This window comes from Gopherus flavomarginatus, chromosome 1 (assembly GCF_025201925.1).
Source record: "Gopherus flavomarginatus isolate rGopFla2 chromosome 1, rGopFla2.mat.asm, whole genome shotgun sequence".
Lineage (NCBI taxonomy): Eukaryota > Metazoa > Chordata > Testudines > Testudinidae > Gopherus > Gopherus flavomarginatus.
The window spans coordinates 105,326,466-105,339,610 of NC_066617.1; the positions used below are offsets into that span (position 1 = coordinate 105,326,466).

General features: G+C 41.8%; 1 protein-coding gene across 3 annotated transcripts in view; it reads left to right on the plus strand.

The window, feature by feature from the left end:
* The window catches only part of APPL2 (adaptor protein, phosphotyrosine interacting with PH domain and leucine zipper 2), a 61,191-nt gene that overhangs the window by 12,476 nt on the left and 35,570 nt on the right, over positions 1-13,145 (plus strand). For all 3 annotated transcript variants that reach the window (XM_050945639.1, XM_050945629.1, XM_050945650.1), the window contains 2 exons: positions 8,805-8,864; positions 9,474-9,545. In XM_050945639.1, coding sequence (XP_050801596.1) covers positions 8,805-8,864; positions 9,474-9,545 — 132 coding nt within the window. The remainder of the gene's footprint in view (positions 1-8,804; positions 8,865-9,473; positions 9,546-13,145) is intronic.

A 13,145-nucleotide genomic window follows, 5' to 3' on the forward strand; every position in this document is an offset into this window, starting at 1 on the left:
GCTAAAGGCGCCCTGACCACAGGCAAGAATCACTGTCTCTAGAAAAGCCAAATGAGGCATCAGGAAGTAGTAGAAGGCCCCAGAGCTTGAGTTCATATATGCCCACGTTGCCTTCTCCAAACCATCTTGCTCCTTACTGCCCCTTTGTGTCCCCTGAGTCACACCTCTCGTGCTACCTCCTCTGTTTGGGACTGCCTCTCAGTTCTCATATATCCATGCTCCTGTCTGCTCTCCACTTGTCATACTTAAAACCCGGTTCTTTTGTGAGCCATCCAACACTGACCTTGTTGGAGTGTTAATCTCACCCCACCTTTACTGTACTGCTTCCTGCGGGTAGCAATCAGCACCAAATGCAAGCTGTTATCCATCCAGAAACATGTTTGTAGTTGCCCAGAAATACTGCTGTATGTGCAAAGCATTCATTTAATTGGCTGCTAGCTTATAAACTGCCAGTCACAGTTTTATTTAAAGATTTATCAGATGGCTTGAAAGTCATGTAAGGAGAAACTGGAAGTATTTCCCCAGTATGGATGGCTTTTTTCTTTTTTTTTTCTTTTCTTTTTTTAAGATAATAATTTTATCATAACTAGAAGAGTGCGCAGTTTGTGGGTTTTGTTGTTGTTTTAATTTTTTTAAGCTACAGGATCCTGTTAGGCAGTAGTGGGGCCTCTTGTATCAACCAACTTAATCATGTTTGTTAATACCTATTTTTGGCATGTCTATTTTTGGTGCCTCTTGTATCAACCAACTTAATCATATTTATTAATGCCATTTTAGTTGCAAGCACTAGAAACTGTTTAATATCTTGTTAGGTGTTCAGTAAACATGCACTAGCATATGGATACAAATACAGAGAAGCACCTGATTTTGGTCATATAAGATAAATAAATAACATCTCTGAGTTCAGATTATACTTCCTGCTTTATTTATATGCTCCTGCCTGTGCATTGTAGTCAGAAGCAATTTAGCTTTGTGATTTTCTGATTGAAGAAAACTTCCCAATAGAGTCTGTCCCAGCTGCCCATTTAAGGGTTGCCAATATTGCCAACCCCAAAGGTTCAAAAATCATGAGTCAGGCTCACTAAAAATAATGAGATTGGCTTTAAAATCATGAGATTATGTAAAAATAATAGATGTGGTGTTCTTTTTATTTGCCTTCTGCTTTTTGAGCCTTCAGGATGCACTGGGATCACATTTTGAAGCTTTCTCCACAGCCACGAGGGCTGCAAATGTACTTTTTCTTTAAGAATGAAGGCTGAAATGATCACACATCCACTTGACTCCAGGAACTGGGGCTTTAAGGAAAACAGTATTTATCATGAGACTCATGACAAAATCATGCGAGTTGGCAACACTGCTGCTTCATTTCTATTGAGGGTTGAATTCACAGAAGTGACTGTGCCATTAGCAGTAGTGATAGGTCAGACAGGATGAATTGTAGGAAAGAGATCTTTCTTAAGTGAAGCTAGTGTTCACATGATAAGGCTGTAGAGTTAAAACCAAGCAGCCTGGGCCCCAGCTTGCATTTCCAATCACCAGGTGCTGTGCCACACTGAATGAAGTCCCTCCTGAAATCTGAACATAATTCTCCAGTTCCACTCATCATGCCAGTAATGGCCCAATGGGGATCTTCGTATGCCAAGAATAAAGAAAAGAAGGCACCACAAAATAAACATGATTTTTTTTAAAATAAGTAATTCCATTTCATTCCACAGTTGACTAAAGTGTATCTACCAGGCACCTGAAAGGGAATCCTGGAAACAAGTTATAGTGCAATAAGGTGCTGAACATTGTCAGTACTGTGGCATTTTCTTTAGCAGTTCCAGTACATATATTTGTATATTGACAGTGTTTGTAGCTGCTGGGGAGCAAGGCGGGAGAGAATTAGAAGTAAACTAACGCTGCCTTTAGCAGTGCAGAAAGAAAATATTTTTGTGCAAAGACCCATTGGAGAAAATGTCGTGAGGATTAGGTAGGTGCTATCAAGTAAAGTGACAGCACTGAGCATGAGTTATGTAATTTAGAGCTACCTAGTATTATTTTAGTTTGTTCTTCAAACTAGTTTCATTCCACCATCCCCCATATTTAATTCATGAATCCTTATTTTTACACCCTCTCAGTGATGCCTCTTTTTGGCTCTAAGACCACTCCTGGGGCTCAGAGAGCCTGATTTAAAGCCCTTTGGAGTCCATGGGAGTCTTTTTATTGATTTCGTAAGGTTTTGGATCCATGAATGAGTTTCCAGCTCTCTGGGAACATAGATTTTGTTACTTATTATTTTTCCAGTATTGCAATCTGAAACATCCAAATATTGCGAGTCAGGCTCTACAAAATCATGAGTGGTTTAAAATCATGGGTATTTATTATTAATAATAATAGTATTATAATAATAGTAAATGTGTTCTTTTTATTTGCCTTCTGGTTTTTAAGCTTTGTGACTGCACTCTGATCATCTTTTCAAGCTTTTCTCTGCAACCATAAGGGCGTTTGTTTTCAGTGAAAGTTGAGATTCTTGCGTAACCTCATGTGGCTTTAAGTCTGATATCGTATAACATGAGACTTGCAATAAAATCAGTGGAGTTGGCAACATTGATTTTGTAAAGCACCATGTACATTTATGATGCCGTATTGATCACAAGTGTGCATTATTTATATGAGGAGCACTTCCTGTGATGTATTCTCTACATGTAAATAAGAAGACAGTTAAAGGTAAACAGCATTTAAGGGGAGGGATAGCTCAGTGGTTTGAGCATTGGCCTGCTAAACTCAGGGTTGTGAGTTCAATCCTTGTAGGGGGCCATTTAGGGATCTGGGGCAAAAATCTGCCTGGGGATTGTTCCTGCTTTGAGCAGGCGGTTGGACTAGGTGACTTTCCATTTCATTGTTGCTGGTCAGCTTTGGAATTGTCATCAGGCCTAGAAGCAAGTTTATGTCCATGGTCTGCAGAGCAGAATTTGGAGATCTGAGTGTTACAGAGAGGAGAACACATCATAACCATTCAGCTGGTTTGCAGGGAAACTGTAAAGATTTTTTTCTCTCCAGAACTAAAATCCTGCTGTAGCTGCTCGCACTGTTTTACAGCAGAGCCATGACTTGTATTTTTTCCTCTTCCTATCCGATGATCCTTCATCAAGCCATTCATTACTTGTGAGGACTGAACACGCCATTGTGAATTAGCTTAAACAGGGAATGCTATAAAATAGCCTGATCCTGTGAGCTACTGATCACTCTGAACACTAGGGGATCTCAGCATCTCCCAGCATTGGGACCTTAATTTCTAAAGCATTCTCTCTGCAAAGTTAAATCATTACAATGGTAGCATTTTCCCGATTGCCAGACAGCTGAGTGTTTCAGAAGGAGGAGATATGTGCATATAGACAGAGCTGGGCAACACATTCATCTCAAGCTTCAGCTCCATTTGAACTGAACCTGGGTTTAAAGTTGGATACTTCCCATGATCCCGGAAGACGGAAAATCCATAAATCCTTTGTGAACATCCTCCCCTAGCCACCCACCCCTCCTCTTCCTATCTGTGAGCAATTAGGTATCGCAAAAGCATACAAATTAAAACTTTATTGCACACCATTGTGTATACAGGGTGTGTGTGTTTATATTTCCCCTCTGTATCTGCCATTGCTATGCAAAATAGTTTTGTATTACTCCATGCTCGTTTACATGCAAAGTTTTGAAAATGCCGTCCTCAGCACAGAGAAGTAGATATGCTGAAAGATTCATCGTACTAGGGTTGGACGAGATGGCTCAATGCCTTTAAAGCTAAGTGTATAGCTCAGTTGAATCCTTTTACAGGTACTCTTATCTGGAATCTTGTAGACAATTATATGTTACTATCCACTATTAAATAATAAAGGTTAATTCCAATTTTAATTAAATCTGACTGATGTTTTTACCACAGAACTTATTTAGAAAGAAAAGATGTTGACAAATGATGGACTATCTCACAAATAAATTGTATGTAAGTGCAGTTGAGTTTTCATTATGAACTGGAGGGAGGAAGAGCCTATTCGTGCATCAGGTAACTAGCTTTGTGCATGACAGATGATGATAAAAGGTAGAGTCATACCAAAAGCCCAGATATGAACACTTTGACGCTTTGGAAAGTTCAGATCCAAAAATTAATAAATGGGAATTTTGCCATTGACTCGAATGAAAGCGGGATCAGACCCAGAGTTGACTAAAGTGTTGAAATAGCGCATTTCAAGTACAGGCCCCTTTTCACTTAAGTATGGTAAAGAGAGGATTTAGATGCATTACATTGTCTTCTTTATCACATCCATGTAATCTGATGCTGGTAGATCTTTGAAAAGGTTTTCCGTTACAGCTCTGAGCACTTGGAAGCTAGGCTCAAAACTAAATGAAATAATTCATCCAGGGTCATCACTCGTTAATTAGAACGGATTTCTGTCTAGTCCTCTCTTCCTCCCAATAAACATTTGTACATGATTTCCCTGGAGATTTTTTCCCTCTATAAAATCAGCTAACAAAAATACATGTGTTTTGTGTGTATAGCACTAACGAAAATGAATTTTACCCTCACTTAGATTTATCAGGCTGCTCAGGCTTTCAATATGTTTTCTAGTTGGAAATCTGTCCTTACTGACTTTCCCATTACAGAAGCGTTTGTTTAACTCTGAAATTTCAAAAGGAGCTGTGGGGTATTGTGACAGAGAGTAATTTGAACAGTTGGAAAAAATTTTATTATAGTCCTTTATTTTGCTTTGCTCCACCATTTTCTAAGAGATTTTCTAATGTTGTGTTTAATTATTTAATGGGAGAAGTACATTCACATACAAATAATGTTTGTTCTTCAACTTGATCAACACATTATTTTCAGCCAGTTCTGGATAATAGTATGTTGCTATATATGGAATTGAACTAACTGCTAGAATGGATCCCAAGGGCTTCATGGATCTGTAAATACAAGCAATGCAAACAACAACTTTAAAACTCTTCAGCTGATTAATGGTGGCAAGAGAGGAAGGGGGCACAAGACAGTGCCGGAGAGAAGCCTGGCGGAGAACAAATTGGAGGAGGGTTAAGCTGGAGTTGCCTCAAAAAAGTGTTTTTAACTAAGCAGTGTTACCACAGGCTGAGCAGAGCGTCTTGTCCCTGGGTAATATGGCAGTATTTATACCTGTCTGATTAACTTGATTTGTGTGCTAATGTTTTGTTTCTTTAGTTTGGAAATGACACAATTAAAATTTTATACCTAGAATAGGGTCACAATCTGGCAGGTAGGGAGGTGTGTGTGTGAGAAAAACTAAGCATTAACAGCCCCAAATGGATTCACATGTACGCAGTAGTAGTGTTCACTGTATTCTGACAGGATGACACTCACCTTGGTGCACATAGCCAGCCCTAAGGCCTATGCACCACTGAAAGCACCATCTATTGGCTTCAGTGGTATTTCAGTGCATGGAAGCCTTGTGCTTGCTGTCTATCAGGGTAACTTTCAGCCCTCTCCACCTGTTCAAGCTATTCCTGCCGAGAGTATGAATACTCTCTATGGGGTCTGCATATGGCGGCCATTGCCTGGTCATGTAATAGACACCATTTAACACAGGTACCAGACCCCGAGCCCTTAGTTATGCCCTGGAACAGCTCTCTAAACTCACTGCTTCAATCGCTTAGGGCCTTGAAAAACAATCTTCATGATGTTCTAAGGGGGCCAGAACTAGGAGAGCCAACGTCTGCCTTGTGCTTGCATTGCAGCCATTCATGTAGATACCTGCTAGACAGAATATGGCCTTTGTTTTTTTCATGGCTGAACATGACTTTACCACTCCTCATCGCCTGCAGACAGTGACTCTGCTGAGGAATTAAGATGTATATCAGGGTGTTAAGATGCTGCAGAGGCTCATGCAAAGACTGTTTCTAGAGTCTTTTCCCCCAGATTCTGTCCTATACCAGGATGTGCTTGCACAGAAGGGCAGAGGAAGGCATCAGGGAGCAGGTTCTGCCTCCCTGATTCTAATGGTGCATCTGCTCTAGCTCTGGCCTATTGATGTAAATTAGAGCAGCTTAGAGGCCGCTCTGACTTACACAAACAAGCTATGGTTTTATTTTTTCATTTTCTTTTTCTTTTTTTAAATCTGACCTCTAAAATAGAAATAATTCAGAGGACTAATAATTGGAGAAAGGAGGGACCTAGCCAGGGCAAATATATAGGACCTGACTCCTCAGTTTTTTTACACCAATTTTATGGCAGTGAAACAAACCAGACCTATCTGGCTAGTGACAAAGCTTTCTGCTGTTGAAATCTTTAGTCTCTCTCTTACATATACCAAGCCAAATCCTGCTCTCATTTACACAGATATAAATATAGGTTATCTCTACTGCTTTAGCTGGGAGTAGGACTTGCTTCCTTTCCTATGCCTGCCTGCCTTCCCCCACTCGCTGGATTTCTGATACACAAATGAAGACACTGAGGGCAAATAGCAGAGAAGTGAGGGTGTTTCAAGCCCAGCATCTTCACATTTACCTGTTGGTGCTGTCACAATACTAATAGCAACATGGGGTTGCGGGAGCTTTCCATTGTTTTCTTAGTACTATTTGTTGTTGAAATCTTCTATGTGAGAACAGCCCCACTACTTCACCAGGCTGTGGGAGGAAGTTTGGGTGTGGGATGCAGGCTGTGGGAGGGAGTTTGGGTGCAAGCTCTGAGAGGGAGTTTGGGTGGGGGGGGCTCAGGGCTGGGGCAGGGGGTTGAGGTGCAGGAGGAAGTCAGAGTCTCTGTGCTTACCTCAGGTGGCTTCCGAAAGCAACCAGCGCACTCCTCTAGCAGCAACCCTTAGGCGAGAGGCCAAGGGGTCTCAGCGTGCAGCTGCCCACAGACACCGCCCCCGCAGCTCCCATTGGCTGCAGTTCCAAGCCAATGGGAGCTGTGGGGTTGGCGCTTGGGGAGGGGAGAGCACGTGGAGACCTCTCCCCAGAGGCCACAGGGACGTGCTGGCCACTTCCAGGAGTGGCATGGAGTGAAGGCGGGCAGGAGGCCTGCCTTAGCCCTGCTGCACTGTGGCTGGGGGGCCCTTGGGCCCTTTTAAATCACCCCCCACCCTGTTGACGGGCCTGCTACCTAAAGACATACAAAATCTCTGTGAGTGAGAAGTCCTTGAGACTGTGGGGTTCAGTTTGTGCCTGTCTTCAGTCTGCAAAATGAGCACTGCAGACCAGAAATTGCTAGCAGCACCAAAATAATGGTGGTGCTTTTAATTGGCCTTATGGTTCAGTGGCTAAACCAGTTCCCCTCTCTGGCTTAGATTGATTGATTTCACCTGTTCTGGGGCTACTTTCCCACCCCTTCTCGTTATTCCTCCCGTTCTTTCCACTAGTTCTTCCTCTGGATTGCAGATTTCAAGTGGGAAGTTATAACTTGTGACTTCTTTAGAAGCTGCTGTTTTAATGCATTCTGTGGGAGGATCAGGCATAGTTTGTGACCCTTTCAATGTACTAACCACGTGTCAGCAAACCACCTGTTCTTTTTATTCTTGAATTTGGGCTCAGTCCTGCAATCCATCCATTATGAATATACTTAAATAGATGCATGTTAATAGTTCCACTGGCTCGTTTGGGGTTGCTCTAAGCATTGCTCTACACACAAATTTGTACAGGTACCACAGTTCGAATAATTATACCACTACATCCCCTTAGTGTGGATGCAGTGATACCTATATAACTGATATAACCTGTATATTGGCACAGCTTATTCCAGTGAATTTAGGCAAATAAGCTATACTAATATAAGGCACCTTTTAAACTAGTATAACTGCATCCATGTACCAATGTAATTATTTCAGTAAAAAAAATCATACTTCTAACCAAACAGTTAAATTCATACTAAAATTGAATGTAGACCAAGCCTCATTCACACCAACTGGCCCTGGATCGTATGAATTGGTGTAGTGCAGGGATCGGCAACCTTTCGGGAGTGGCGTGCCGAGTCTTCATTTATTCACTCTAATCTATGGTTTCACGTGCCAGTAATACATTTTAACGTTTTTAGAAGGTCTCTTTCTACAAGTCTATAATATATAACTAAACTATTGTTGTTTGTAACATAAATAAGGTTTTTAAAATGTTTAAGAAGCTTCATTTAAAATTCAATTAAAATGCAGAGTCCCCGGACCAGTGGCCAGGACCCGGGCAGTGTGAGTGCCACTGAAAATCAACTCGTGTGCCGCCTTCGGCATGCATGCTATAGATTGCCTACTGCTGATGTAGTGCTTTGGGACTTCTCATGCACACAGAATTAAGCACGTGATTGAGTAATTGCAGAATCAGAGCCATACGGCACATCTACACTGCAATAAAAGACTCACAGCATGGCCATGGCTGGCCCAGGTGAGCTGACTTGGGCTTGTGGGGCTCTGGCTGCAGGGTTAGAAAATCGCAGTGTAAATGTTTGGGTTCAGGCTGGAGCCTGGGCTCTGAGACACCACAGGTGATAGGATCTCAGCGCCTGGGCTTCACCCGAGCCCAGACATCTACGCTGCTATTTGTAGCCCCACAGTCCCAGGCCCATGAGCCTGAGACAGCTGACCTGGACTCTAAGACTTGGTGCTGTGTTGTTTTCTTTTATCACAATGTAGACAGACCCATAGAGTGTGAGATCTTTGAGGCAGGGAATGTCACTTGCAGTGTGTGTATATCCCCCAGGGTCCTGGTCCTGGTCCTGTTTGTGGCCTATAAGCACTACCACTATCCAAATAATAAAGTAGTAACAACAGTAATCCTAAATATTTTTGGTTACCTCTACTAAACTCTCCTTTTTGTTTTTTGTTTTGTAGAATGAAATGTGTCTAGCCACACAACAGCTTTCCAAGCAGCTTCTTGCATATGAAAAACAGGTACATCTAAAATTCTGTGTTTGCAAGGGTGACAGTCTCAACATTCAGCTGATTAGATGGTGCATGTGAAAAATCTATTCAAAGGGTAGGATTTTCAAAACAGCTCATCGTTGGCCTAACTCAGGTCCCACTGACACCATTGGGGAAAATAGCCTGTTGACTTCAATGGGAGCAGCGCTGAGTATTTTTGAAAATCCCATCCAAAATGTTTACGTTAGTAAAGTAATGAAGATGCAAAGCAACCTATTCTTGGTACAACCATTCCTTTTAAATAAATCGGATAAACTTCATTCCTTTAGACAAGGAAATTAAAATATAAAGTGCATGTATGAATGTAGTATATGATTTATACATGTATGTACACTTCTACCCTGATATAACGCGACCCAATACAACACAAATTCGGATATAACGTGGTAAAGCAGCGCTCAGGGAGGAGGGGGCTGCACACTCTGGCAGATCAAAGCAAGTTCAATATAATGCGGCTTCACCTATAATGCGGTAAGATTTTTTTGGCTCCTGAGGGCAGTGTTATATCGAGGTAGAGGTGTAGTATGACATATTGTCTGTATCATGACTTACAGTATCAATATATATTTTTATTTTCAGAATTTTGCCCTGGGTAAAGGAGATGAAGAAGTGATATCCACCCTTCATTACTTTTCAAAAGTAGTGGATGAGGTAATTTAAATGGCCTATAGCGGTATCATCATGTTCTCTGTGTCTTTATCCATTTGCCTCTGACTACTACTAAAAGCTAAATTCTGCCTTGCCTTTGTGCAACCATGTAATGGAGGGAAAGGAGTAATAAATCTCACTCCCTTTATATAACCCTTGTGTTGGAATTATTAATATTTGAAAATATTTTTAAGGGAAACCACCAAACACTAATTTAACTATAAATTCATTTATTAAATCCAAAGGCCAAATGGTACTCATACAATTGCTCTAAACATGCCTTAAAAGCCAAAATAGTACACAATTTACTATAGTCAAACAGTAACAGAACATTTATACGCATTTGATCAAGATACTTACAAACAGGCTAATCCTAGCAGTGCTCAGATCTGTATTGGCTGGTTCCAGCATGGTCAGGAATTAGCAATGAACCCTTGAAGAGTTCACTTTTTATACCCTTTAACAAACAAGTGATGTCACTGCCAGTTACGGGCTGCAGCTGAAAACCAAACTGAGACAGTTCACCCTTATTTCCAGTCTTAATCCAGATAAGATTTACAACCTCCATTTTTCCCTAGGCCGTTCCTTCTTATTTCCTTCCCTACTTCCTGCTGACCAACAGCTTTTTCGTTGCACTTGGGGTCACATAGGACATAACACTGGTAGGTGGGGTGGGAACGTCCATGTTGGCTCCTTTTAAGAGAAATTCTTTTTCTTTTATTGCCTGTAGTCGTTCCTATCACTTAGAGGCCTTCCTTTTAGAAACTTCCCCTTATTTCATTAGTTATTCTTTGAACCAGACATCCTCCCTACTTCATTCCATTTGGCCTTATAACTCATTATTTTTAAGGCCTTCCTTCTACATGCTGTTGAGGTCCATTTTTACAACACCTATGTGCTTCCTTAACTAATAAGCTGACTTTCCTTCTTTAATTCGATACTTATCCTACACCAGGTAAGGATTGGGCAGAGTTGCAATCCCACTGCTCAGGGAAGTATAAAGCTGCTACTGGGATGCTCCCAAGTGGAAGCATACTGCTCCAAGTGGGAGAACAATGCCTCAGCCCTGCACCCCACTTCCATATATGTGAGGGGGAGTAGATGGCATCCCTTAAAAGGTGTGCCAATTTGTATTACTAGGGGAGTGCTGGGAATATTGGCTCAGAACCACAAAGGTATTTAGACTCATAACTTCTGTTGAAAGTCCTGGTGTGAATCTGGGCCATTCAACCTCTTTGAGCCTCTCCCATCTCCCTCCCTCCCCCCCCCCCGCCATCATAGTCAATGCAAGGCTGTGCGAAACAGGCAGGGGAATTAAGGGAGATTCCCAAAATAGATCAAGTATCAACCGGATTGGGCTACTTTATGATCTTCTGATAGAAAAGGCCTTTATATTATTAAGCATTAAATTCTGCAATCGGTGCCCAGATTTTCCGGGGAAAGGAGCAGCACAAGCAACAGTTAATGAAGTTTCGAATAGTCATCACAAGATGACAAGAGTTTTATGCTGTAGGATTGAGCAGGAGTTTGATGGCAAGAGGATTGGTTTAAATCAGTCTACAGAGTTGAGTACACAATGCTTTTGTTCTCGCCAGGCAGTGCATGTCACTTCTAAGGAATGCGAGTATTTCTACATATGGCCTCAGTGGGCATGAAATAGTGTTTCCCGGGTGGTCTGAGTATCTAGGTACTTATATGACCTTACTGTCAGAGTGGTTTTTTTGGTCTTACCTCATCCCTTCTGGATTCCATGGGGTCTGTGCTTGTGTAATCAGAAATACACTGCTACCCATTTGCTTAGTTTAAACTTTTGTTTGCCGTTAAAGTAAAAAGGCAAAGGGTTGTATTGCGGCCTAATTTAGACAGAATAACAAAACTTGGTAAATAAGCTAAAATATTAGCTTGAGGTAACTCCATTGACTTAATCAAAGTTACCCCAAAGATTAGTTTAGCCCTTACATGCTTCCTGCCATGCCATTTCTTTCTGGTGATCTTTAAAAGGACCGATGGTTAATGTCACACAACAGGGCTGTCTCAGAACACACACAAAGCATTGCCCCCTCTTACTGCAGTAGAAACAGGTCAAAAATCAACGTTTTCTCCCTTCCAAGGTACAAACAAAGCCCTCCTCTGTGCTGGCTGTGAGCACAGAATCCATTTTGTTGAATCTAGGCTTTTCCTCTTAAGTTGCCCACTCCTTCCTTTCCTCAGCCTCCTGCTAGGCATGTCAGCTGTGCCCCTGGAGTTTACTGAATCCCAGTTATGGCTACTCTACAGCCACTTAACCCTTCCAATCTGGTTCCCTGCCTCTGCAGACTTGACAGAAAGAACAAGTTTGCAGAACTTGGCCTTAACCTGCAGCCACGTCTAGGGATCCAGACAAGTAGCATCCTGGGTCTCAGTGCTCCCTGACAGTATATAGAACATCACATCTTTGGTCTCATGTATGGAACCTTTTGCCAGGCCCCAGCATGATCATGGGTATCCTAGCTGAGCCCAGTCTGACCCTTTCTCCCTGCTGCTATCAACATGGAAGAAGGGATCTCCCCATCCATATATAACAACATGCCACAAAACATGTCTTTATGTGCTGGATCACATTCTGGCCTGGATTTTAAAGAGACACCTACAGAAATTGAGGCAGGGAGGGATAGACTTACCATGAGAGTAAAGCATTTATGAATAGGGTCCTTTATTTGTAACGGTTCCTACTGTGAATACATTTCAGTTTACAAGAATGAAAGGAAAGAGAAGCTCTAGCAGTGGGAAATGATCCTGACTCGGTTGTGTAGAAGCATTAACAAAGAACATGGCTAATAGAGGCTAATTACTAATGAAATCTTTTCAAAGGCTCAAGTGTGAAGGAACTGAAATGCTCTTTGAATCCAAAGATCAGGCAAGGATTAAATTAAGCATTTAGGCTGAAATCCTCATCAACTATGCACATCTTGAGTAAACGAGCTTTGGGGACTTGTTTATCCTCTCACCCAGCCCACTGAACTCAGGTGCAGAAGCTGTGGCCACTGCTATGGTGTGTGGGTTGTGGTAGCAGCTGTAACTCACTGTGACACTCCTCCCTACCTATGTGGCTTTTCCCTGGATCATTGCGCAGAGACTTGCACTGGTTGAATGGCTCTACTTATCTCCTCCGTAGTCCACCCCTACACCCCATTCCATGTATTCAAGAAGATGACAATGAATTTTTAATTTGCACTGTAGTAGCAGCCTAGCGGTTTCAGTCACACATCATGGCTCCACTGTGCTAGGCATTGTACAAACACAGAATTAAAAAGACAGTCCCTGCTTCTAAGAGCTGATAGACTAAGAGTTTGTCCACAGGGGAAAGTTTTTCCAGTAAAGGTTAAACATAGCTACTGAATGAATCAAAAAAAGAACTTTTATGTGTGGGTGCAAGGCAGTTTGTGCCGAGAAAATGAAAGGTACACTGAAAAATCTTTGCTGTGTAGACAAACCCTTAAGTATAAGATGAGACAACAGATAAGTACAACAGACAGATGGGAAACACAAGGTAACAGTGAGATGATTATGACCAACACACCTGCTACCCAGCCATTGTTGCGTTTCATTGGGAGTCACTCCAAA